General features: G+C 42.2%; 4 protein-coding genes across 4 annotated transcripts; 2 read left to right on the plus strand and 2 right to left on the minus strand.

The window, feature by feature from the left end:
• Nucleotides 1-496: 496 nt before the first annotated feature.
• Nucleotides 497-2,702, plus strand: LOC104415466 (40S ribosomal protein S24-1). Its single transcript, XM_010026760.3, has 5 exons — nt 497-685; nt 1,340-1,381; nt 1,490-1,660; nt 2,202-2,288; nt 2,372-2,702. The coding sequence occupies exons 1-5, from the start codon at nt 614-616 to the stop codon at nt 2,411-2,413; spliced, it is 414 nt and encodes a 137-aa protein (XP_010025062.1). The 5' UTR covers nt 497-613; the 3' UTR covers nt 2,414-2,702.
• A 2,715-nt stretch (nt 2,703-5,417) lies between these two features.
• Nucleotides 5,418-7,395, minus strand: LOC104417675 (probable transcription factor At3g04930; the record flags this gene model as incomplete). The annotated part of the gene is made up of 1 exon (XM_018860492.2): nt 5,418-7,395. A coding segment is annotated over one exon (1,530 nt), but the record flags the coding sequence as incomplete, so codon positions are not given.
• Nucleotides 7,396-13,022: 5,627 nt separating this feature from the next.
• On the plus strand, nt 13,023-14,085 carry LOC104415468 (rubredoxin). Its single transcript, XM_010026764.3, has one exon. It carries the CDS (start codon nt 13,291-13,293, stop codon nt 13,933-13,935), a length of 645 nt encoding a protein of 214 aa, XP_010025066.2. The 5' UTR covers nt 13,023-13,290; the 3' UTR covers nt 13,936-14,085.
• Nucleotides 14,086-14,500: 415 nt separating this feature from the next.
• LOC104415467 (5'-3' exoribonuclease 4) lies at nt 14,501-24,593 on the minus strand. The gene is given in 23 exon segments (XM_010026761.3): nt 14,501-15,479; nt 15,482-15,690; nt 15,987-16,069; nt 16,353-16,428; nt 16,502-16,606; nt 16,713-16,864; nt 17,437-17,511; nt 17,597-17,637; nt 17,719-17,795; nt 17,901-18,029; nt 18,455-18,525; nt 19,858-19,953; nt 20,788-20,868; nt 21,151-21,237; nt 21,709-21,786; nt 21,979-22,143; nt 22,220-22,351; nt 22,453-22,515; nt 22,622-22,741; nt 22,901-23,092; nt 23,172-23,248; nt 23,317-23,419; nt 24,243-24,593. Coding segments are annotated over 23 exon segments (2,901 nt in total). The 5' UTR covers nt 24,450-24,593; the 3' UTR covers nt 14,501-14,997.
• Between the last annotated feature and the right edge of the window lie 2,784 nt (nt 24,594-27,377).

The following is a 27,377-nucleotide window of genomic DNA, read 5'->3' on the forward strand; positions in this document are numbered from 1 at the left end:
TCAATTTACTCTATGTAATTCATGCATTTTGATTGAATGTGCTATACGGGTTTCTAAACTTTGAATATATTCTATGCAAGTCATGAACTTTCCGTAAATATTTAGACTAACCCGCAAATTATATGAATATAATCGATTTTATTTTTTCATTAATTTAGATTTAGAGATAATATTGAGCATTTTCATATTGTTTATGAACTAATTTGAGCATTTATTGAAAGTTCAGAAATTATATTAAATAAATTAAAAAAGTTGAGAGATGACATTGCGCGTTGAATTAGTGATTAGAGACTTCATTAAACAGATTGAAATTTCAAGAAGGTGATGGTACAATTTATAATATGAATAAAACGAGGCCAAGATTGCATTTTTCAGCTCGATGGACCCAGGTGAGCCGCAGAGGTTGGGCCCTTTGGCAGCCCAGCCCAAGAAGAAGATGGCGACGAGGAGCTTCGCTGACGCGAAATCCTGGGCACGAAAAACCCTAATGCTATAAATACGAAGGCATCGCCTTCCGGGAGCTGCCTGCCGAGATCTCTCCGCTTCGCTGCCCGCCTACCGAGAAGTGACCGACCGAGCGGGGGGAGAAAGAGGAGGAGCAGCAGAAGCAGCCATGGCGGACAAGGCAGTGACCATCCGGACCCGCAAGTTCATGACCAACCGGCTTCTCTCCAGGAAGCAGTTCGTGAGTCTCTCTCTCTCTCTCTCTCTCTCTCTGTGGAAGCAGCTTGTTCTGTGGCGTTTGCGTATCGTTGGGCGGCGCGAGATTAGGTTCATGAATGCGGCGTTTGGGATTTGGTGATGTGGGATCGGCGGGTGGTGGGGCGCCGGAAGGGGCCGTCCGGTCTTAGGCTAAGTTCCTCCTGAAGAAGTGTTTTGGGTTTGAGCTGAAATAGTTTCGAGGGTTTTGAAGGTACGGGTCCCGGGTTGCGAGAATAAGCCGCGGAGGGTTGTGTGTATGGTGGAAAGGTTGCTGATTTGTCGGCGGAAGTTGGTGAGGACAGAGCATCATTGGCTGTGAAGCGCCGTTCTCTCCCGTCGGGGCGGATTGTGGGATTTAGAAATTAACCGGGGGGGAAATGAATGGTAGAGTGATACAATTTGCTGCGTCTGTTTTCTTGGGTCGAAACAAGAGTTGGGTTAGTTTAGCATTGACTTCAGAATCTTAAAATGCAAAAGATGCCGTGTGTTTTCGTGGTAATGGCGAGTAGGCGATGGGAGCGAAACTTGATTATGCAGATATATGGAGTCACTGAAGTTCGGAGTGTTAGTTGAATAGATTGTATTGATCAAGCCTTTTTTACTGGCTGCTGATGTTTCGATTTGCATTTCCCTGTAGGTCATTGATGTACTTCATCCTGGAAGACCCAATGTCTCCAAGGTAATAAACTGTTTATTCGACAGTCAAAATCCTCTCGCTTGCGCCGCAACTATTGGAGATATTCTGCCAAAGAGATGTTTGCTAAATGGGGGTCTTTTTGGTCTGTAGGCGGAGCTGAAGGAGAAGCTCGGAAACATGTATGATGTGAAGGACCGAAACTCCATCTTTGTGTTCAAGTTCCGGACTCATTTTGGAGGTGGGAAATCTACTGGCTTTGGTTTGATCTATGATTCAGTTGAGACTGCCAAGAAGTATGAGCCCAAGTACAGACTCATCAGGGTAATTTTCCTCATGTCATCTAATTTTTCGTGGTTCCTCTTTCTCCTCATTTGTTGAATTGAAATTGTACTCCTGCCTACTGAATCTCCAGTTGTTCCTTGCTGAAGTGATTATATATTTATAATGCGGTTTAGCATACCTTGCCATACCTTGGCTACATGCAGTAGACGTGTTGCTGAGAGACCCAACTTGTGGGGCTCCCCACCCTTGATAAACCGCACAATATAGCTGGTTAAGCTTATCTTCTTTGGGCAGCATGTCTTAGTCTAAGGTTCTGCAGTATATATGAAAGCCCTGCAAGCTACTTTATAATTGAAACATAACCATTATATTCCGGAAAAATTATCTTTATTAGTATGGACTCTGCAATTTACCTTTTGAATGCGGGACATAAATTCTTTGCGTGTGGTGGTTTTGGAATGAAATAGTGCACTTGATTATCTTATGGATGTGGTCCCTTTTCTTACTTAGTAGACACCCTCCATAACCAAACTTTAGTGATGATTAAGCTCTGAGTAAAGAAGGTAATTTTGCATGGCAGAATGGACTTGATACCAAGGTAGAGAAGTCGAGAAAGCAAATGAAGGAAAGAAAGAATAGAGCCAAGAAAATCCGTGGAGTAAAGAAGGTAATTTCGAATCTATGGTTCTTTCTGGTTTCTTGGTCCCAGATGGTGTTGTTGTTATTCTTAATCTTCCTACTCTCGCGCAGACTAAAGCAGGCGATGCTGCCAAGGGAGGGAAGAAGAAGTGAGCATCTAGAGTCTTGTTGATTCTGAAGTCTAGGATATGGGAGTCAATTTCAATTGCAATATGTTCCCTTGTTAGGACGTAGCTATGGAGTGAATTGTTTGTTTCTGCTGTTCAATCCGGTGTTTAGTCGGTTTACGAATTTTGACTGTTCTGTGGAGGACGAAATTTTAGAAACAGAGATGAAGAGGCTTTGAGAGAATGTTCTTGCTTTTGTTAAAGATACTTAGTGATCAAAGCTCCTGTAATTTTTGGTCTTCGGGAAAGGACTCCCCTCGTTTCTTCTCGTTTTACCATCAATTTTGTTACATCCTTCACTTGGTGGTAAGTGACACCGATATATCCCTTGGACCGGTCCAGGCTCGAACCACGTTTCGAGACAAGTACCGCCTCGGCTGACCACCCTAGGAACGTTGATGATAACCAAGCTTGTTTGCAAAATGAGATCCCAATCCGGCAGTATTATTTAGCAGACGTGCATTTTGTCATCTTCTCTGGCGTTGGATGCATTGAATTGCCGTGTACGTCGAGTAAATCAATAGGGCGGGTGAAACGGGCGGGGGCCGGGCGTACTACTGCTCCTGCCCATGTGGCATCCGCAGGGTGCGGATTCCATGTGCCCCATGTCCCCGTACCTACTACCTAGGCCACTACCGGTATAGGTGGCTCGATGATGACGGGACGTATTTGGTTGGAGTTGATCAGATTATGAATCATGAGGAAGTTTGGATGGTAAGGGGCGCACAAGTAAATGAGTGGGTTTGACATAAACCATCACAGGATGCCGACCACCCTATCGTTCTGAAACCATAGATGTCAGGAGTGTACAGTAACAAGAAACGGACGGTCCAAGTACTTATCATAGGACTGAATTTTGTCGACGTCCTCCACAAACCTTCATCAGAAGCGTGATTATCGAGCAAGGTGGAGAGCATGGCGGAGGATTGAGATGTAAGCACGCGTCCGGAATAAGAGGGAAATCAGCCCTCTGATTCGTGCATCGTTGCCCATTGTTTTCACGGGGTCAAAGCCGAATTGATGCGGGTGGGCCGCGATCTGATTCTCAACATTGTTTCTATCGGGCTATGTAAGTCCAAATCTGTTGTCGTCGAGATGGTTGGCAAGAATCAGAAGCAACGCCTACCCCGCAATATTTCATGCTAACAAGGACATATTGAGCACCTTACAAGCAAGCATCCAAAGATGCTTCCGGCAAGCAGTAACCATCTCAACCGATACTTAGCTCTGGTGGCATCATGCCTCTATCTTCTTTTGGACCACGGCTAGGATTTGGTTTCTACCATCGCAGGTGCCGAAGTATGGAGAGATGCTCCAGCAGACCGGTCACGACATGAGAACAAACGAACTTGATGAACATGCAAGGATTTTTTTTCACGTTTCTTTTCTACCAACAGTCACCGTGAAATCTTTGCAAAAGTTTGTTTTTGCTTTGGCACACCATGTTCTGAGGCTCTGAGGACACGAGAAGGCTCCACTTTATGAGACAAAGCTAAGAGGGAAAAACGAACGAGGAAATAGTGTCGATCTGGACTGTTCAGCAATTTGTTTCTTCTTAGCGCGTTCGTATAATTTAAGAACACTCTCTCCCAATTGTAATGTTGCCCCCTGATTAGCCCAAAAGGACCCTCCCAATCAGGAAGAAGCTGACCTGAAATTGCATGTACTGCTTCCAAAAGAGAGTGTATGAGGGCTCGGACCTTCTCAAATCAGGAAAGAAACTCGTTAACTAGCAGTCCGAGCAAACTCAGTAGCAGCATTGAGTGAACTACTAAGCTTTCTCATCTCCCTCAATGAGACTAACAAATCAATAAACGGAGAGTAGATGGTAATATCCCAGATTCCTCGGAAAGAGAAATCTAGCAGAGCATTGTTCAAATGGGCAAGGCAAGTTCATTCCGTATCCTCAACCATCGTCCAATAAAGTCTAATATTAGGTACTGTCGAAACGTTAAATTGTTTTACTCCATCCAAACTCCCTCCATGGAACAGCAAACACAAACAAGAACAGCATACGACTATCAGCAAATAACAGCAATCAGAAAAAAAACCATCTAACAAAATCATGGGTAACTAAAGGCCGTGGCTGTGAGAACGCAGAGGCAAATTAGAAGTGACAATATAATGCTCGTATTATATATGAACTCATTATAAGCATCAGCCAATAAGTTATATAGCATCAGAGTTTGTGAAGACAAAAATGGCCAAGATTGAAATTATAAATGTCACAACAACCAAAACTGTTACCAGGATGATGTAAGAACAAATTCAAGCGAACTATAGGATCTAAGTAATAACATGCCCCTCTTCCCACCACTAAATTTCCTAGCCGTGATAAATTAGACCTATTTATGTATCCCCTGCCATTCATTGTGGAATACACACTTGCAGGCATGAAACAATTTGCACCATGCAATTTACAAGTTCACCAAGTTGTTTGAATATCACGCTTCAAGAATTCCACAACTTCAATAATGTGGAGGTAACGATAATTAGACCTAAAATTTGTTATTGTGAACAATGCAACATTTCCCGATTTTGACGGCTAAAATTACACGTGAACTGCTAAACATCAAAATGACTTGAATGCACGACGTCGGTGCATCAACGACAAGTCAAAGTGCAGAAGGCACGACACAGAACAGTGCCAAAAAGTATAGATACTATCATCTTTACTAGTCACATGCTAAAAGACGCTAAGATGCATCCATCCTCTATATAAGCAGCATGACATGCTCATGAACTCGCCTCTCCCACATACTACAAGTATAACAAGGAAGTATTTGCACATATATAGAGAACATTTTTAGCACAAAAGGCACCAAGCCAATTCAAAGTCCTTTCAGAAAATGAAAAACCAAGGATAAGGATGCAGCTCCAGCTCTATTTTTAGCCAAATTCTTCTTGTTGCAGATCGGACAAGTTTTCAACAAAGCTGATGCATACAAAAGCAAATCAGAATATCCAACTCCCATGAACAAATTCTTGTCATCGCAGATCATACAGGTTTTCAACAAAGCTGATGATACAAAAGAAAATCAGAATACCCAACTCCCATAAATCTAATCAACCACCACAAAACATAAGAACTTACATGAACTGAAGACAATTCAGAAATCCTACAGGACAGATCCTGCCAGGCAAGTTAGAGCAATTCAATTATTTCATCTACCACTGTCGATTCATAGTCGCCATTATCTACATAACCCAGGAAAACATGACCAATCTATCGGAGGCTAAATAATTAGAAATAATTATTCAACAACTGCCCTATCATCTTTCAAAGAAAGGTGAAACCGAAACCTCAACTGGCCACTACACTATCAAGTGTCAACTATTTATCAATGCCCAATCTATTTTGCGAAACTTGAGTGGGGGAAACAAGAAAACTCAAACTCACTTACAACTGACATCCCATGAAAATGAAAAGCGCAGTGGCTAATTCCTTAAATCACCCCCTCCGCTAGAGCGCAGCTCCTCTATAGTCGCCTTGATATGATCCTGCACCAACTCCAACCGCTTCGAATACACCTCCAACTCCATTATCTGCTGCTTCCTCCACCTCTCATCCCCAGTTTCGCCGGTGCTGCCCACTCCGAGTCCCACTCCATAACTGAACGGCAACGGATTCAACGCCGCCGTAATATACCCAAACCCTCCTCTTGATCCCCCGCCACCAAATCCCCCGGCCACTGCAGCCCCACTCAACAACTCCTTAAACAATGGCGACAAGCAGCTCCTCACAGTATCCTCAATCACTCCCGCGACACCCGGACTCGCATTCGCATTCGAATTCGCGTTCACATTCAGATTCAAATTGGGATTCGCATTATTCGACATAGTGGGGCCATCGACCCCTAAATTCCTGTCCTCCACCTTCACATGCTGTAGTTGCACCTGCACCTGCTGCGGATGAGACTGTGGCTGCGGAGGACGCTGCCTTTTGCGCGACTTGGTGGGCGTCGTGGCCGGATCGAAAAAAGGGTTAGGATTAGGAGTTGTAAAAAGGTGATTATTGAAATTAGGGTTCCGAACGGCGTCGTCCTCGTCGTCGATGTGGTCGTTGTTAGAGCCGAGGGGGGCGGCGGCGACGTTGGTCCAGATCCTGCGGGAGATCTCGAAGGTGGTCTGGTCGTGGGGGCTCTTGAAAGCGAAGTCCTTTCCGGAGCTCATCCGGCTGAGCACGTTCCGGTACTTCTTCTTAAGCCGGCGGAGCTTCTCGACGAGCTGGTTCTTGTTGAAATCGAGCTGGAGCTTGCACTTGATCTGGTCGTAGAACGCGGCCGTGTCGTGGTGGCCGCCGGAGGGCGCCCCGCCGCGCTGCGTGGTGTAGTCGAGGAACCCGCGGAGGAGCTCGATCTCGTCCTCGTCGGTCCAGAGGCGCTGGAACAGGGGCTTGGCGACGGTCACGGCCGGGGAGGGCCGCTTGAGCTCGGAGGGGAGATCGTGCCGACGATCGGGGGACGGGGGAGGCGGCCGGGGCGGCGATGGAGACCGCGGCGGAGGCGGAGGGGGAGCGGCGGCGGCGGCGGGGGCGGAGGGGACGGGGAGGGGGAGGGGATCGGAGCGGAGGGGGCGGGGACGGCGACGGTGACGGCGGCGGCGGAGGCGGAGGCGGAGGCGGAGGAAGCGGGGTGGGGGAGGTGGTGGTCGAGGGGGTGGCGGTGGGGAGGGAGGAGGAGGTGGAGGCGGAGTCGGCGTCGTCGTCGAAGACGTCGTCGTCGTCGTCGGGGAGGACGCCGACGCCGACGCCGACGCCGGGGGCGGAGGAGGCGTGGTTGGGGAGGAGCTCCTCGTCGTCGTCGTCGTCCTGGCTGTCGTCGTCGTCGTCGAGGTCCTCCTCGTCGGGGAAGACGGCGGCGCCGTCCTGCTCGGAGGCCATGAGAGCGGCGGAGGAGGGGGAGGTTGGGGCTGGGGCTCGGAGGGGGAGGTTCGATGTTGACGATGGGATGGATCGGGGGAAAGCGTTTAGAGAGAGAAAGAGAAAAGAGAGAGAGAGGGTTGACGGGGGGGATTGGGTGGGTGCGTGGGGGTGGGTTAGCGTGTGGGGCTGGGGTTGGGGTTGGGTGCGGTCCCGTGCGCTGCAATTAGCCCACCCTCCCCTTGCCTCCCCCTATCTTTTTGCGTGCCTCCAACTTACTTTTTCCCCCTTCTTTTCCCTCCATCCTTTTATTTATTTATTTTTTTTATCTATTTTATTATAATTGTTAATTATTGTTATTAGTATTATTAGTCTTTTTTTTGCTCTTGATTTCTCCTGCGAAGTGAACTACTTTTTAATCCCCAAGTTTAAGGATGATCGGTTCTTGGTCCATCCAATTCGATTTAGGAATTATGAATCAAGAATTGGACCGGAAGGACGGGTCTTCAATTTTGAGAACTGGGGACCACTAGTCCTGTTTGGTCTTCAGTTATTTCGAGCGCTTCATATTTTGCAGAAGTAAACAAGTCTGTCCAAAATATAATCACCATATTCTCATTTCATTGTTAACGCTTTGAAAATAGTATAAAACAAAATCCCGAGTTACCCAAATGAATTTCCCTTGTATCTTGTGTTGTATTATTTGTGTGCAAATTACATTCCAATCAGTAATTTTATTCAAAATGAATGCATGATTTGATTGAACGTGTCTCGTTGTGAGTTCAGCTAAAGATGAGGCGTAGGTGTCATGGACGAATTTGAAAAGACCGAAATAGGATAGCAAGAAGAGGCGTCCATGAGGGATTTTAGATTATTGAATTTATATTTTAAGATATAAAAAAACAACCGGTCTAATTCCCTTCTTCGTAATCGTGAACTAAACCACTGGAACCAGTTTCGCTTTTAGGGAATGGGAAACCACACATTCCGGGCGATTCTCGATTCAATTAGTCTGTCTTGCTCACTCTTACCCACTTATAAACTTTTCAATCTTTTGCGCTCTCCATCTAATAAATATTTCACAAAAATAAAAAAAAATCAACATGTAGATGACGGGTTTCCAATGGCACCCAGTCAGTCGGTTTGATCCAGTCCCCGTCCGTTCTCCGACCTGACTTTATTTGGTCCCAATAAGAGAATTGGACGCGTTTCGATTTCAAGTTTGTTCCTTTTATTTTCATCAGTCCACTAATGATGTGATGTGTCGAATTACTGTTCAGATGTTGGAAATACTAGCGGATGTGGCTATTGTAAATCATGTAGCTATCATTATATGTCACAGAAAATGAAAAGTTTGAAAGTTATTTTTCTAAAAATTATTTATTCTATCGCTTTAAATAATTATTAATGAAAAATATCTTTTATTATTCACAATAATTTATGTTTGAATATTTTTGTGGAACAAGTTCATTCGTTATTGTAAGTGATGTAAATAATTATTTTTAGAAAAATATTTTATAAACCATTTTTTCCGTAAAATAAATGAAGCCTTCATATATTAGTTAAGTTTTGAGATAACAATTTTGCTAGGTTGATAAAAATGGACAATTCTCATTGGTATCGAGCGAGGTTTAAACACAAATTATATAGAGATAACTTGAATATGTCCTAATTCGATTTGACATGCTAACTTTATACGTTGACACGAATTGACACAAACTAACATGCTTTCATTATGATTATACTATTCAACATATAAAATCAAAGTCAAGATAATTAAATTGACACAAATTACAAGTAATATTATTAGGGAAGGCTTATAATCAGATTGAATCACCCAAATCTAGACATTTATTAGTTCCTACCATTTGAAGTCAATGATTATCGATTCAATTCCTAATTTCAATGTGAAACGGAACCAATACTTTTTTCATTAGCAAGTTAATGATACCTGATCACATTTCATCGCACTTTCAATGGAGATTTTCATTGATTAAAGATCCGAAATACAAAAAAAAAAAAAGAGAATTCAGACTATTCAACATCAATAGTCTTATAGGGAATAGGTAGGGGTAAAAAAAAAAAAACAGATATCACCATCAATTCCCAAACCCACCCATAAACTGAATCGGACTGGTTCTCGATTTCAAAAACCGGGAACCGACACTTCTGGTCCGGTTCTTGGAATGATCAACCTCAATGATTATTGCACGCTCGCCCGAATCGTCCCGGCCGAAAGATATGAATCATTGTGGGACAAATGACAATTCATGTGAGTGGGCCATGGTCCACGACCAACAAGCCCGTGATTGAAACTATACACAGTATTTATTATTTAGGCTCAGTCAATCGTGTTGGGGATGGACCCGAGCCCATATCACCCTCGCTTGAAGTCCTTTTTACTATATATAGTTGAAGAATGGACTATGCAGAGAACGAGTGAAATTTCACCATGAACGGGGACAAACCCATATTCATCTTCTTTTTTTTAAGTGATCCAAGAACGCACAGCCGGCAGGGACAAATCTAGGGGGACATAAGCGAGAGGATTCATCTCCCGGGCCCCATCTAAGACCCCAATGAGGGGATTCGAACTTCTCCGAGAACCCAAACCATGACGCAGGCACCCATATTCATCTTTGATATGTAACGAGAAATGCACAATTTTCATTCACCTATCATACATGAGAAATCCTATAAGGAAATTTAGGTTGTGTATGACAAAATTTCTGAAATTAAAATTGATTTCGGCCGTAAATCAATTTCTTAATTTCTATTCCTCGGACAAGTTTCGAGCAAAGTTAAAACCCGTTCGATAACGACTCAAAATTTCTAATTCTGAAATAAACCGTTCGATAACGACTCAAAATTTCTATTTCGAAATAAACAGTTTGATAACATAACAAAATTTATATTTCTAAGAATAAAAATGATTAGATAACAACATAGAAAATCCTCAAATGCAAAATAATAGTCGAAATAATACTAAAACAACATGGTAAATCCTCAAATACAAAATAATAATCGAAATAATACTAACACATTACAAAAAGTTGAAAATACAATTTCATGAAATTTTCAGCATATTATTATCCCTTGCCATTTTATTAGCAATTGTTTTCCTAAGCGTATTTATTTGATTTCCCTCGTCGGTCAATGTATCGTTTGCAAGCCCATCGTGCGTGGGTTCAGACAAGTATTGCGAAAGCATGAATATGGGTGCCATCAATGGCGCCTATACAACCTTGTCATTTTATCAAAAACTAGTATTATACAAGATTATCAACAAAATAAGATTAATGGTGTAAAGGAATATATGAGAATTCTACCTTAAAGTAATGTTTATGGTTAGGAACTAATCGGGGGAATGTAGGTTTATTTTGATTTTCGAAATGAATTAGTCCAGTTGTTCATCTCTAATTTCTTTATTATTGCTCAATGAACCTTTAATGGCCCTTGCATAGCAAAGAGAGAGATTCTCTTGAATTTCTTGCCTTCGAATTAAAATTCAAGATTGTGTAACAATCTAATTATTTTGATTTTGCAAGAATTTTGAATCCGTAAAAAAATAAGGTTAAATTTCTAGGCACGTTTTTTATTCATCTATTACGTAAATTTTTTTTCTTCAACTAGCCATGCGCGAGCCCCATTTTTTTAAGTAAGCATTTAAGAACTTTGGTCGTTTTTGAAAATTGGGGACCCATTCAATTGCCTTTCATCCTAAAAAAAGGAAGTTATAAAAAAATGCAAAAAAAAAAAAAAAAACACGAGCAAAATAAGAAAAAGAAAATTAGCAATAATTTGTGAAGTTGTGGTTACGAGTGAATTGAGTTAGCAAGAAAGTGCAAGATTTTTTTATATGGTTTGATTTTAGTTTTTGATTTTTATTTTAAACCGAGAAGTTAAAATTTCACTTTTGATTTCTTTAATTTTTCTATTTCCGAAATAGAAATCTGCTTTAAATGAGAAATCAAATTGCGTTACTAAACGGATTGCTCCAAACTTGTTTCGAAAGAGAAACAGAAAATCGAGAAACAGAAATTTTGTCACGCGCGCCTTTTTAAAAGGCGTGCATGGTTGCACTTTTATTTTTTGTTCATGAACAATTTTTTTTTTTGTTCCTCGGGAACAAAAAAAACAGAAACGTGTTTGTTTGCGTTTTGTTCCAAATTTATTTTTTTGTTCCCAAGAACAAAATTGGAACATAAACAAAAAAAAAAACAAAAAAACTTGTTTCTTGTTTCTGGAACAATTTTTAAGAACAATTTTCTCTCATTTCTTTTCTTCTCTTTCTTTCTTCTTCTTTTCCTTTGGCCTGGGTCGTCGCCCTTGGCCATGGCCGCGACCGGCCCGTCAAGGGTCGACAAACTCATCGGAGCGTTGTCGGCCCCGACGAGGCCGAGCATCGCCTCGGCGGCGTGGCGAGGCTCGGCGAGGCCGAGTGACGCCGGTGGGTCGGGCGAGCTTGGCCTCACCGGATTTGGCGAGGCCGAGCTCGCCTAGCCACCGGCGAGGCTCGACTTCGCCAGCCACCGCTAGGCCACTAGTGGTTGGGTGAGCTCGGCCCGCCGGGGCCGGCGAGCCTCACCGTGGCCGGGCAAGGTCACACCATGGCTAAGGTCGGCGATCGCCAAAAAAGAAAAAAAGAAAAATGGAAAAATTAAAATTAAAATTTTAAAAATTAAAAGAAACAAAAAAAGAACACAAAGGTGCGTTTGGCTGCACCCTATTTCTGTTCCCAGGAACAGAAATTTCTGTTTTTTTGTTCCTGGGAACAAAAAAGGAAAGAAGCGCACCCAAACGCATTTGCCTTTTTGTTTTTTTCCCAGAACAAAAAAAAAATGTTAAAACAAAACAAAACTTAAACACTTTTTTCTTTTTTCTTTTTCCTTTTTTTTTTTTTTTCTTTTGGCCGTCGCCGCCTTGGCCATGGCTGGCGACCGGCCAAAAGAAAAAAAGAAAAAAGGAAAAAAAGAAATAGAAAAAATAAAAGAAATAAAAAATTATACAAATTTACCAAACGTGTTTCTATTTATTTTTTGTTCCCGGAACAAGTTTACCAAACGCGTTTTTTGTTCGTAAATTGTTCCTGTGAATGTAAACACTTTTTTTTATTTCGTTCCCCTAACAATTTTTAAACAGTAAACGCAAACAAACGCACCCAAATTTATCAAATATATTTCTATTTTTTTTTAATTCCCGAAACAAATTTACTAAACACGTTTTTCTGGTAAAAAATTGTTCCCGAAACAAAAATAGTTTTTTCCATTTCTATTCCCCGTAACACTTTTGAAACGTAAAACACAAACAAACGCGTCCAAATTCACCAGAGAGAGAGATTCAATGTAGTGACTTTATTATTATTATTATTATTTTGTAATATTTCTCTTTGTTAGAAATCTCATCTACTGAAAATAATTTTCTTTCGCGAGCATAGCATATTAGTATAAATGATTACTTTAATTAACAATCAACATTCAAGGTAGATTTCAATTCAACCAAAATGGTCGGACGAATTATCATATCATATCCGATCCTTTTACATCTCTTATTATTCTTACGGGAAGTATCTCATATGAATCGTGGTAATGCTAAGAATGCAATGCCTAATTTGAATTGGATTGAACCACTTCTTCTTCTTCTTCATGGGTTTCTCCATTATTTCTTGGCAAAAGTGCTAAATAAAGAAAAAAAGAGAAGACCAAGAATTGGGAAAAAAATGCAGGAAACGGGGGAGTGAGTGTGCGTTGTGTGTGAGCGTTGTGTGGGGGGGAATGCTTGCAAATGTCTCTCTCTCCTCCCCACCTTATCCAACCACAAAACTCTAGACGCTCCTCTGCACAGCAAAAGCATATGCTCTTCCTGCCTCTCCCATGGATTCTCTGTCCCTCTCCTCCACCTCCAGCTCCTCTGCAAACCCAACATCAAGAATTCCTCACTGAACTCCCCAGCCCAAGAATCCCACCACACCAGCACCAGCAAGAGCCAGGCTCATCTCATCAATGGCTTCCGCCACCACAAGACCCACCTTCTCCTTCCACCTCTCCACAAACCCCAAACTCACCCACCACCACCACCACTCCCTCCCCACCTTCACCAACCCCAGGATACCCAAGAAGCTCCACCTCACGACTAGGCTAAACCCGAACCCGAACCCGAACCCGCCATTCCGGCCCCGCTCCGTCGACGTCTCCAAAGAAGACAAGCCCACCTCGAGCCAAGAGCCGCCCGCCCCGCCCCCGCCTCCCGCGCCCGCCCAGGAGCAAGAGGGCCCGCCGCCGCCGCCCCCCGACGACGGCCAGGACTTCGACAGGCGGCGGATGGAGGAGAAGTTCGCGGTGCTGAACACGGGGATCTACGAGTGCCGGTCGTGCGGGTACAAGTACGACGAGGCGGTGGGGGACCCGTCGTACCCGATCCCGCCGGGCCTGCCGTTCGCGCAGATGCCGGAGGACTGGCGGTGCCCCACGTGCGGGGCGGCCAAGAGCTTCTTCGAGAGCAAGAGCGTCGAGATCGCGGGGTTCGCGCAGAACCAGCAGTTCGGGCTCGGCGGGAACACCCTCACCTCCGGCCAGAAGGCGGTGCTCATCTACGGCGGCCTCTTTTTGTTCTTCGTCCTGTTTTTGTCCGGTTACTTCTTGCAATAAGTCCAAAGAGTGAACTCGGGCTGCTGCTGGTTTTGTAGCTGCTTGGCTTTTCTTCCTTTTTGGGTTAAGGGGAAATCTCATTGTATGTTTGTGCAAAATAGAATTTGAAAGAGTTAATAAAAGTTTGGCAACTGTTGTAGCACTGTTATATAGCTGTTCTAAGTTGGTAAAAGTTAGAGCTCGATTCTCTAATGATTATATATCATCTTGTTGATGTTGGAACATCTCCTTCGATTTGAGTAAAAGAGGATGCGAAATCTGCAGCAGCACCCCGAACGTATCGAGTCACGGAATGCGCAGATGACCTGGTCTGGGTTAATGTTTCCGCTAGTCGGCTCTCAACGGCCATAAGATGACTCGCAGTCACATCGTATCATCTTCAAAAATGCCTAGCAAAAGATCAAATGCATCTATCGCCCGCCGGTAATCTTCCATAGACTCGAGGACTTCCGACCATAATGGAGTGCTGTCGCTAGTCATGTAGTCTCTGATTGCACTTCCTAGGGAGTAAAGAGCAGTGCAGAGTGTCTTGACTTCACTGTGGCATTCAGGCAACGCTGCGAGGGAAAGAGACTGTCAACTACTTGCCCATCGATACCAATTTCTCAACAATTTCCCAACAACACCGCAGATGATAGTGCAATTTTGCTGATTATAACCCTAGAACCACCATCCCTGAATATGAATAATGGATCACAGTACTTTACAACGCTGGAGAACTAAATAAATCCTACATATGACCTGCACCTATGATACAGAAGCGCCGTCCAACGGCCCATCATGAGCAGGAACGCCTCCTCCACAGCAGTTAATGGAGTGCTGATTATAAATATAGATCTGTTGCAGAATAAGCAGAGGTTGGTCGTATCCACACTTGCCCCAAGGAATCAATCAGCAGGAAATTTGATCAGAATCACCCGCCAGAAGGTGGCATTAGAACTGGAGCTTGGGCGGCTCGAGATCCCATTAAGCTGAAGAATTCCACAGTTCTCGCCGGTTTAGACATGGATCGTGAAACACTGTTGTTTCGTTTAAGGTAAACCATTGAGATGCCAAGAAGCTTCATGGAGGTGGAAGATCACTTGCGTTTTGACTCGATGACGAGTTTTCCATACCCAACATCTCGTTTGACACCCGGGTCTTCACCTGATAGACCATTTTTACCTGCTTCTCTGATCCTCCTCCAGTGACAGCTCCTTGTCGTTCCCTGTGTACTCCATTTCCAGCGACCGCCTTCTTGATGATCCATTTGGAGGGTGGGGGTGGCGGTGGGCCCACATTTTGCATAGCCTGGTCGGGTGTCAGTGAAGAATGCCCGGGATTGGGGGTCCTTAGTAACATAGGGACATTTTGTTTAGTTCTGACACTTTCTTCCACTGCCAAAGCAGACATTCCATTCCTCAAATTCCTATGCTGCTCTTGATTTTGAGACCTATCCATTGGCCTCACATGCTGTTTGCTTCCTTGCCAACCATTTGATAAAGGCGGATATCTGGAATTACCAATCATGCCTTGATTGTAGTTGTGATTCCCATAGTACTGGGGGGATCTTCACTGAAGCCCCTTTCGTACCCAGAGGGACCAGCTGGTCTCGGTCTATTAAGTGGATAATATCCCTGAAAGTTCCGATTGCGTGGTGGTTCCAAAATACCAGAGGATTGATTGTTGTTGGACTTGATATTTAGTGTACTCTTGACAAGACGATGAGCTGCTTCTCCCAGCATTGGACCGACCATTGCTCCAGGTACTGATGGCCTACAAGAACACAAGCACTGCAATTAGATGGGGAGAGAAAAGAGAGAAGTGTCTCCAAACAGAAATGATGGGAAAAAAAGGTTCACCGAAGAATTCACAACCCACACTCAATAACTTGTAGGAGTAACCAAATTTTTTTTCCAAATGTCCCTGCTTTCAAATTAATTCTCAACTGCAAATTCTATGGCAACACAAGCCTCTAAATTGATATAAATCACCAACGCAGAAGCAGAAATATAAAACAAACGGACAGACATATCAATGCAGACTGCAAGACCATTAGAATTCACTCTCACCTTTCTCTTCCATGGTGGCGCCTGCCGTAATTATCTTCATGCCATAACACAGGAAATGGCTTGATATCCAAAGGTCCTAAAACCTATAAAAGTGAAAAAGTGAGCCATCCATTTTCTTGTCACAACATCCAATATCAACTGACCTAAACATTGATTTAAAAAAGGTTTTCCCATATGAAATAACCCCCACTTTTCAACTGTATATTTCACACCAATGTGGAAGGGGAAAAGGCCTCATGTAACATCAAATACAAAGTCCTACATGATGTACATAAGGTTTTGCCGAATAAATTGTATACATTGAGAACAAAATACAAATGTTTACTTCCAAATTAACATATATGAACCAGTAAGCACATCATGTACCTTTGGAGGAATGTCAACACCATCAGGCAGTCTGGGAATGTGCTCGTGCTTTGCAGGATTGAGATAAGTAACATTACTGCGAAGCAACAGGGATTGTGAATAATTCGAGTTTGTCGCCCAAGAATTGCAAAAGCAAAAAAGACACTTACAGTACTTGATTGTTTACAATATCCTCTAATCTACAGACAGGTGAACGAACTACATTGCTCAGTACATTCCTCTCAGTTAGCCAGAGGAATCCATTCATTCCACCACTGTAAAAGATTGGCAAAAAATGAATGCAGCAGAATAAAAGTTAACCCAATTGCAGTCATGTAAAATATACACACAAGCTTTTATGCCAGAAAGAGGCTAGCTGACCTAGCATTCGTGTCAATCGGTACTGGATATCTTTGATATGGCCCTAATTGATAGCTTAATTGGTGGTACCAATAAACTTGTACAGACAAAGGATGGAATGGATGAACATAGAGCAAATCGAACATCACACTATTTCGTAGTTGCTCCTCCTCCTATATAAACCAAGTCAATCTGTGAGCATTCTTGAGCATCATGAGATGGAGAATTCAAATTACAGAGGAGTTGCAGATAACAATGCCACCTAAAAAAATCATGAGCTGATGTTTGAAAAAAAAAATGAAAATGAAAAGAAAATGAAAAGGCAGAAATGGCATCAATGAATCTTGGAGTTAAACAGGTCAGCCTACAAAATTGCACCTCCAAAAAACATGATACTCCTTGCCACAACCCCAAGCTAAGCTCAGTATTGATCAAGTAACGGTCTCCAAATAAGTAGGAAAATATCCTTGCCACAATATTAACAATCAGTGAAGCATGGAAGCACTCTTGAAGGCTTTAGCAAAACATTTTCATTCAACTACAGATGTTTAGTATCACTGGACCAAAAACTCAGAATGCACACTCATTAGAAAACTCATTTTATCCAATACAAATCCTACAAAAGAGCATCTTAAATGAATGTTAATACACAAAAGAAAATGTCAAGTTAAAAAAAGATATAAAGTAGCTATGACAGTCCAGTCAGGTTAAATAAGAATAAAATTCAAGATAAGAGCTTTCTTACTGTTAGATAGACTTCTAGTTTCCTTGTTTCAGTGAGCAATTTCTTCTCTTCAATGAACGGCAGTTTGGCAATACCCTAATTCAAGAAAGAGGAACTTTCCATTTATTCACACAAGATAGCCACAACAAGAACAATGTCAAGTGGACAAGTTAGACCGTACCTGCCATGCGAATTTCTTTCCATTCATGTCGACCTCAAAATCTGTCAACATAATAACAAGGAAAAGTTGTGAGAGAGAGAGAGAGAGAGAGAGAGAGTTTTGCCTGCTCCTGGTTAGTATACCTGAAGGATAAAAGTCAAGGATTGGTGAGGAAGGATCCGTCATCAGTTTTCTGTACTGTTCTGGCAGAGCACTTGCACTGTAACACCAGATATGAGCAGTCTAAAAAGAAAATTTGAAGTACAAAAAGGACTAATATAACGGTCCCCAGTAATTTCAAAAGCAGAAGAAAACAAAAAGAAACCTTGCAGATGGTAAGGTTCCCATGAGCTGATCAAATGGTTTGAAAGGCTCTCCCAAGAAGAATGTGATCTCCAGACCAGCTAAATCCTTGAGATCAGAAGCAAATGGAGCATAATGGAATGGATAGTACCTGAACAAGCATGTATACAACTTTCAATAATTCAGATATAAAAAATAGGCTAATAAAAACTCGTGTAGTATGAAAACCAAATTGCAACTTAACAGTAGCATTGACAGTAGGGAAATCATAGTGTGGTAATTCAATACATTTCGAGTAAAGCTACCCAGAAAATGAAGCATGCAGGATTCATCTGATTAAACAAAATAACAAGATTTTTGCTCAATATCCCAGCAGGAGGTCTTCAAAGTACCGTCCAATACGCACAGTTCATAAGCACATTCTAGGCAATGGAATCAGATAATTGCTATTAAAAGGCAGTCCAATATGCACAGTTTATAAGCACATTCTAGGCAATGGAATCAGATAATTGCTATTAAAAGGCATGTAAAGATGGATCAGTATTGTTTCTTGCAGACCTTAATGGTAAAACTCACCATTGCCAGGATCGAACACCTTGGTAATAATACCAACAGACCCAACATAAACCTTCGACGTATTTCAAAACCTGCAAAGCAGAAATGCCATCAACCATTAACCTCGATACAAAACTGCAGTTGTAATAATCAGACAGGTAGGAAAATACTAGCAATTGAGAACTTCACAAACAAAAGAAATTAACAGTTATCCAAGGGCAAATGTACTGAGGAGCCACACAATCGATAAGAAGGAACTGCGGCCGAAAATGAAGCATCTGACAATGAGGAAGTCATCCAGTTGATAAGTCCACTATATATCTTTACGATGCTAAAGAGGTAGGAAGATAATAGCAATCTAGGACTTCACAAACAAGAGAAATTAACATTTTTCCAAGGGCAAGTATTGAAGAAGCCACACAATCTGGAATGAGGAGCTGCAGTGAAACTGAAGCTTCTGACAATGAGAACTCATCCAATTAATAAGTCCATGACATATATTTACAATGCGAAAGATATCAAGTCACAAGGAAGCTTCCACTCTTTTCTATCACACTCAAATTTGGCACCTAGGGGCATATGGATTTGAACCATGCAAAGACCAAATGCAACTACATAAGCATCTACTTGAGATACGTCAAAACATCTATTTGCTCTAGTAGGATCCAGATGGTACCAGCTTAGTTCACCAAAAACCATTTTGAACAAACGATTGAGCCAGAATGTTCCAGCTTAGTTCCTGGCATCAGAACATTCCAGCTTAGTTGACCAATACCCTTTTACCCAACAATAAAAAGAAAAGCTAATGCCCCAATAGCAACATTTCTTCCAGAATATCTAACTGTCATACTTAAAATTGTCTAAGATAAGCAGAAGAATAAATTAGCCTCATCCGAAGTCCAAATGCAGTTGACTAAATGCTATTCAGATCCTTCTTCCATAGAAATCACCAAGCAAAACATTGGCTGTGAAAACTATCAGGTATACTCCTAAATAAATCAATCTACATAAAGGGAACACTTCCTATGGAAAATTAACGTAAAAAGAACTTCCCTCTTGATTCATATCAGAAAAAGGAATTATCAATATGTCTTTCCTATTTAAAAGAACACAGTTACAGCTCAAAGCTACATAACTTCCACATCCACACAGATTTGCAATAAAAGTAGACATCTAAATGTAAAGGAACTGCTATTAAGAGATTCAGAATCTGAAGACTGCTTTACCATCCAAACAAACTAAATCAATGCCACAAACAATCACAATAATTAAAATCAAGGAGAGTAAGCACAGAACACTGTAAAACAAATATATACTAAGTTACCAAGACAAACGAGACGAAATAAAAGCAAAATAATTATGAGAAATAGTACTGATATTAAAGTAAGTAAACTGAATGCTCCAAGATACAAGAAAAAAATTACCGTTTCCTTCTTAACTCTCTCTATCTCCTCCGGAGTTGACACATGAAATTTCTCTGCATAATACCTTTCCTTGTATCCAGGCTCCCCTAATCTAACCTGATTTCAAACCATAGTGTATCAAACTCAAGAATTGATTATTTAGCTCGTAAAGCTTCTCATGTTTCCTTTGAGATATTGATAATGGGACTGACAATAGATATAATTCATCCACAAAAATAACACATCAAAAAGTCAAACTTTTCAATTTATCTGACTACTCAAAATATGTAAAAGGTAGATCATTCTCTTCAGAACGCTTAAAAAATGGTATCTTCACTCATAAAATGTTCATTTGAGAGCATATGGAAAAAAGAATCACAGTTCAATGGTACACCGTGTGAAACTTAGCTTCTCCCATCTGGTCAGCCCCCGCCCCGCCCAAAAAAAAAAAAAAAAAAAAAAAAAAAACAAAGGACACACAAGAAAAGATGAACATAGCAGAAATACTATGGCCCCCAAAAAGAGTAGCGTCAACACCATTCAAGCTCATGTATGGTACACACTGGAGTCCATAAGACATCACTCATCATATAAGACTATGCTTTCGGTTAGACAGCACAAGAGTTAAATAATGCTAAAATCTATTGAACAGAGAGGTTGGAGTAACCAAAGCTAGGAAGATGTTAAAGGAGCCACTTAAAGATTGATTCATTCGACTTGTTAAGCGCACATCTTTTCAGTGCACCTGATCTCTTCATTAAATCCCAACCTACAATCAGAGAACTAAATCAAACTTAATGATAGTCCCCGCCTAAACAAAACTGCATCATCTTTATTGATTACAGAAATCATGACTTGCCACATTTCAATTGCCTTTGATCAACTGAAAGTGCAAAACAGAAGATATTCAGTTACCACACAGGTAAAGGAGAAAATCAACTCTTTGCATACCTTGTCAACAGCTGGACTTTGTAATTCTTCTGATGACTCTCTTCTTGATCTAGATCTCATTTCTTCATTATTCTCCAGTGCCTAGAGAAAATGTCGAGCATAAAGTTAAATAGGAATGAATGCTGGCATATGTATTGTATTCACTAGTCTGTACTAAAAGTGTCACATGCTTTAATTGATTAGGAGTCCTGAACGACTATCTTCAATGGAATTAAAAAAAAAAAAAAATCTATTTCCACTCCACTTGTTCCACGAATAACACCAAAAGAAACTGAAAGAATTTGGATCATTCTTTGAATTCTCCGTCATATACTGCCTTACAAGCAGATTGAATTTATAGCATTCATAAATGAGCAAAGTTACCTGCTGTATGCGAGTTCGCTTCTGAAAAATTTGATCTTCGTAGACAGCAACAGACTGGATAAAATGTTCTACTCTGTCTAACATGACCTGGACACAAGAAAGAAATTAAAACTCCTCATCAAAGACTGTCAATACATTAAATTTTACAAGAAACGAATAGACTAATGGATTCACACAACCATCACAAACTAGGATTTGTTGGATTTTCTACCAAAACCTTAAAATATATATATGAAAAAATACTCTGCATATACCAACTGATTTGAGGTGTTCACTAAATAAAATCAAATTCACCAGAGTTAAAACAAAAATATAAGAAAAAACGCAAAATAGAAAATGTCTTTCCAAAAACATACTGACAGCAAATAGTTATGGCAGCTAAAAATAACTAGAAAAGCCTTGTGGAAACCACATCCTAAAGAAGAAATAAACTCTTCAACAAACAAGAACATGTAACCCAAACAACTAGTATTGGAGCAACCAACCCACGAATTCATCATCCAACCACAACATTACCCAACTGGAAACTGCATATCAAAGGATGCATAATGAAACTACCTCGCCTGCTTCAGTAAGGTAACCTCCCATGGCAGTGAACTCCCTTTTATAAACCATCACTAGTAAATTGATCGCACCCTGAAGAACAGAAAGATGAACAATGAGCATTCTAAGTCCGCATAATTAGTGAGCACACAGAATAAACCCAAGCAAAACCTCCAGGTTAGCATGAAATCGTGTCTCTGTCAGGCGAAAAGTTGTGAACATCTTAGTTCGCAATTGCTGTCACGCATAATAGTGATCTGATTAAAGGACCTAGATGTGACATACCTCCCTAATCTCCAATGTAGGCATATGTGGAAGGAAGTCATTGCCAACGAAGAAACATAAAAATACAAAATCATCCACTATCCTTTCGAAATCAATCTCGAACGGAGGATTTGCTATGTCCAGATCATGCTGCAAGTACTCCCGGAGTACCCAAATGTTGAGGAACTGCGACATTACAAACAGTCATACAAAAGAAAAGCAGGGAATAAGAGACTGAACATGAAATCAGAGTTCAACAAACCTGATATTTCTTCTTGTGGATAGGAATATCGTTTAACATATCATCAGCAGTCTTGCCACGACAATCAGCAGCCAGGTGACCAACTTGGCCGCACTGAAAACATTTTTCCTGTTGTCCTGGAAAAGTGACCACCTGCAGATTTTTTGGAGAGAGAGGAAAAAAAAAAGGGACACCAGAAATGAGATCCTGCCAAATCCCACAACCCAAAATGGAAAATTGGATAATCTATTTACCTCTCTGAGAATTGAAAAGTGAATCTCATGTGTTGCTAACGAAAGCATAATCAGGTCAGCATCCTGATTATAGTGAACCAAATTAGATAATAACTCAGAGGAATCTAAAGTAACCAGCCGAGAAGAGGGAAAGCTATTAGTACAGAGGCAGAGTGCAAAACAAATTTACCAGGCCATAAAGACAGTGCCGAGTGTTCGGATCAAAACCACGAAGATTCCTTTGCAATCGTATATATGACATAATCTTGTGCTCTCCTTCCCCAGGAACATTTGCATCAGAAAGAATAACCTTCAAGAATCATCCAATGCAGCCGCATAAATAAATTTAGAGAGAAAGAATCCTGAAAACAGAGTTTTACCCCAATAGAGATGAATTACTCCATGGGCCAGGAATTATCCAAAGTGAAAGGCACTAAGAAAGCAAATGCTAAATAAGATGTCAACAAACCTTTGTCTGCTGCCAGCCAGGATAACGATTTAATCTCACTTGTATATAATATTGAAGTGCGACAGAAAGAACTGCCATAAATTGTGTGCCGGGAGTAATGACATTTGAGTCGCAAGTTTCTGGCTTTTCCTTGGGAGCAAGGATTTGTCCCTCAGCCTCAAATTCTTTCCTCAACCGTTCCTCTTCAGCTTCCTGCATGATTGAAGTAGAGATAAAAATCTTCAAAATAATGTGATCATGATGATTATAATGGCAACTTGAGAAATCTTACCGCATCAGCTGCATCTTTTGCAGCCCTAAAACGCCGAGAACGCTGTTGGTTCATTTTAGCTCTTGGTGCAACTCCATCTGCATATTTTTTCAGTTAGATTAATCTGCATGGTTGATATGGAGAATAATAAAATACTGAAGCTTACCAATTGCCAGGTAAAGAAGCTTTCTAGGACGAACCAATGAGTAGACATGATCAATATAATCAAATATTGCCTTAAAGACGTCATCGTAGCTAGCAGGAGGACGCTGCACAATCGCATAAAGCTATAGTCAAGAGAAATTTTATGAGGAAGTAAAACATAGATAACACATTGCGACGAAAAATTGTGTAAATGTCTTAACTCAGGGGGCAAAATAGAGAAATTTTACATGATGCTTCATATATGGTTGTATAAAATTATCATAACGTACACCATAATCCCAGGGGCATTAGCTCCCGCTAGTTCCCATCTTAGGTCAGTCACTGCTACAACCTGCCTTACTGCCTTACTGCCTTACTTAGTACAGAAGAATCCTGACAAAGCTAAATTACATTTCCTAGTGAACGTGGCTACTGCCAACCCTACGCATCCCCGAAGCATGGACGTTTGCAGTCCTTGGTTTCAACTACTCTCTCTCTCTCTCTCTCATTTCATCAGTTGAAATACAAAGACGAGCTAAAATGGTGATGACCACGTAGAAGCATCTATCTGCACGCACAAACCAAACATCCCCCAACGTCTCGCCTAAAATCATAAGGCATCCCAAAGCACTATATCCATGAGAAGCCAATCTCTCCGGCTATATTCCACAAATAAACTCGCACTCGCACGCCTAGCTCGCGTATATGCGGAAGACTAACCGAATTAAACATTACCCACAGCACAAAAACTCAAATTTCCCACATTCACCTCCTACCCTCTTCCAATATCAACCAAACTACTCATCTCAACATCCAGCCGCCCCCGCTAAAGAGAAAAACCTCTCACAATTCCAGCTCGAGACCACCGAAATTGAAAAGAACCCGATCACACACAAGCGCGCCGAAGAGGAGGAAGGAACACACGCACGCACGCACGCACGCACGTACCCTGCCGTCGGGGTGAAAGCACGGATGGATGATCCCGTTCATGTCGAGGTACAGGTTGTCGAACTCCATCCCGTTAGGGTTGGGCCTCGAGGGGTCGATCGGCAGGGCGGCGCCGCCGGCGTCGAGGGCCGGCTCGTCCTCGACGACGTCGGCGATCGAGCTCGGGTACCGATCGGCGAGCCACCGGTAGAAGGCGGGGACTCCCATGGCGCGCGCGAGCCTTCGGACGGGGAAGGGCGGCCGTGCTCCGGCGAGTCAACTCGGAGATGTAGAGAGAGAAAGGAGAGAGAGAGAGAGAGGATTTGAGACGGTTCGAGATCTGCGCGTTGGGCGGCGGTGGCGCGATGGCTCGGCCCGGGGATGGGTCAAAAGGTTGGTGCCGGGGGCGAGGACTGTCCACGTGGCGTCCCCGTGGGGACGGTGATTCGGCCCGTTTGGCTGCGGGGGCCTGGATAATCTTGGATAAGAGACGTTGGGGGTGCTTTGCTTCCGGCTTAATTAACTGAACTAAAAAAATAATAATAATAACTGAGCTTAGAAGTCGGTTTCAACCGGTCTCGACCTCACCATTTTATCTTTGGCCTATGTATTACCTGTCACAATTCCTTCCATCGGGCGAGGTATATGTCCTCCAACAATTCTCCAATCATTTTCACAAATGATTAGCGGACGGGATATTTCTAAAAACGCTTGATTATATAATTTCAAATGACCAAAAAGGGTAATAAATGCTCGATTCAGCTTTATGTACCGAATATATTCTAAATGTGACTTTCTCTTTCTAATAAATATCACAAAACTACTTTAACTTACACTTGACTAAACCAAGCTTATTTGGTAGAAACAACTTCAAAATGACTATGCAGTCACATGTTGCACAATGAAACTAAAATGGCTTTTTTAAAATTCCTGTGATGCGCATTACAAGTTGGTTCAAAGTCATTTGGGAGACATATTAGAATTAGGTGAGATCGTATAATTCTTTTTCAATCTCTTGTAGCAACCCGATATGACGAGGGCCAGAGTATCACTAGGGCAAGAGGGCATAAACAAGGAACTGATCTCGATAGGCTCCTGGATAGCAAAGGGGAGAACAAAATAAATTCCACATTGATCACTAAGAGATGATTCCTGAATTATATATGTGGGAAGTTGGAATTAACTCATAGGAGGCATATTTTTGCTTAATGACAATGCCTACCATTGGAAATTCGATATTTAGCATGCTCAAGTGATGGTATAAATAAGATAAGTGATCTTATGAGAAAGTGCCAACCTATACATCCAATCATAAAACTGCAATCAAAGGAAATTCCATATTTAACATGCTTAAGTGATGGTACTAATAAGATAGGTAACTTTTATGAAAAAGTGCCTACCTGTACATCCAATGATAAAACCACGAGACTCAATATGAAACTGGTCAAAACAAGCAATATTTGAAATGAATCAATTTATGTCACAAATGGTAAGAGAGTGGGACCCCTCAATATGGGTTAATGAAGAATGGGGGTTACGTTACGAATCTCTTCCATTTAAGAAGTAAGATTCTTGCATAGCTCCTGAAAAAAGGCCACCAAATTAATGAGAGCCAATATGAGTTTGACATCTCAATAAAATCTTGAGCATAATACTAGATAATGCCAATGTGAGCACCTCCCTAATTTGTCCTTTAGTCCAACAACCAAGTCTCCTTTGCAAGAAGATTTTATTCCAAATGAGGTGTGTTTGTCATGGTATAACTTGTGCACGCAAGATGGCCTTTACCAGTTATGATTCCATCTCTAACATATGTGGGAGGGTTCAATGCATTAGATCCGCCCTACCGAGCAATCAACAGTTAGTTGGAGGTTCTGTACATGACACAAGAAAGGCAAAAAATTTCTTTGGACATGCGAACGGGTGGACTTCAACATACAAGGTGTTCAATTAGACATTTGAGGAGATGGGTATGCCTGTGCTCTACTCTACCACTCATATCAGAAGTGCCGATCTCTAGCCATTGCCTAACAAGGGGAGAAGTATATTATCAGTGCCATAAGTTGTGTACGGCGCTTACTTTGGTACCAAAAGTTTCCGTCGGATTACTTAAGTGCCAAATCGGAAGAAAAACGATCACTTTGGTACCATCGGCGAAAGATTTCGGCCAAAATGATTACATGACTTTTAAAAAAAAAAATCGACAATTCCTTTAAACGATGTCGTTTTCAATACTCCTTAAGAAAACGACGTCGTTTTGCCGTCCTACATAAATGGCCTCACAAAAATGACGCCATTTAACTCATTTGGGGATTGAAATTAGGTTTTTTTTTCGACCTAGCTCGCTCAGCCATCGTCGCTCGGCCTCCGCCGTCACTGGGCCGCCGTCACTCACTCAGCCACCATTGATTGCCGCTGTTCAAACGCCCTCGACGACACACGAAGGAGCACCAACCCCAGTTGTCGGAGCCTAGGTACTAGAAAACGCAGGCCAAGCACTTGTTGAGGAGATCGGAGATGGAGAGGGAGACATCAATGGCAGCGCACTCGTCGACGGCCTCCCTGAGCACCGGCTAGATCACGGCCTTCGACTTGGCCACCGAGTGGCCGTCGTCGGGGTTGGGGTCGAGGTCGGGGTCAGGGTCGGAGCAACAGCCGCCGAGTGGCCATCGTTGGAGTCGGGGTCGAGCCGCGGCCGCCGAGTGCCCATCGTCGGGGGTCGGGGGTCGGGGCCGGAGCCACGGCTGTCGAGTGACCATCGTCGGGGTTGGGGTTGCGGTCGAGCCGCGGTTGTCGAGTGGCCATTGTTACGGTCGGGGTTGGGGTTAAGGTCGGGGTCGGAGCTGCAGCTGTCAAATGGCCATCATCGGGTCGGGGTTGGGGTCGGAGTTGCGGACGTCGCGCGGAGCCGTCAAGGACGGCGATTGACCGAGATTTAGGGTTTTGAATTAAGGGAGACACCAAACGGCGTCATTTTGGTGTTAGGATGCTGACTGTACTCTCCGGCGAGTCACATTAGCTTAAAAAATTAATAAAAAAGTGCCACATTAGATTTCGACCAACCAGATTGGAGTTGGCACCAAAGTGAGCATTTTTCAAACTTTTTAGTACTTAAGTGATCCGACGTAAACTTTTGGCACCAAAGTGAGCGTCGTA

The sequence above is a fragment of the Eucalyptus grandis genome, chromosome 8 (genome assembly GCF_016545825.1).
Source record: "Eucalyptus grandis isolate ANBG69807.140 chromosome 8, ASM1654582v1, whole genome shotgun sequence".
Taxonomy (NCBI): domain Eukaryota; kingdom Viridiplantae; phylum Streptophyta; class Magnoliopsida; order Myrtales; family Myrtaceae; genus Eucalyptus; species Eucalyptus grandis.

Coding starts and splice junctions, on each gene's coding strand:
- LOC104415466 (XM_010026760.3), top strand. CDS start 614: ATGGCGGACAAGGCAGTGACCATCCGGACCCGCAAGTTCATGACCAAC. Junction 1,382..1,489: donor GAAGACCCAATGTCTCCAAG/GTAATAAACTGT, acceptor TTTGGTCTGTAG/GCGGAGCTGAAGGAGAAGCT. Junction 1,661..2,201: donor CCAAGTACAGACTCATCAGG/GTAATTTTCCTC, acceptor TTTGCATGGCAG/AATGGACTTGATACCAAGGT.
- LOC104415468 (XM_010026764.3), top strand. CDS start 13,291: ATGGCTTCCGCCACCACAAGACCCACCTTCTCCTTCCACCTCTCCACA.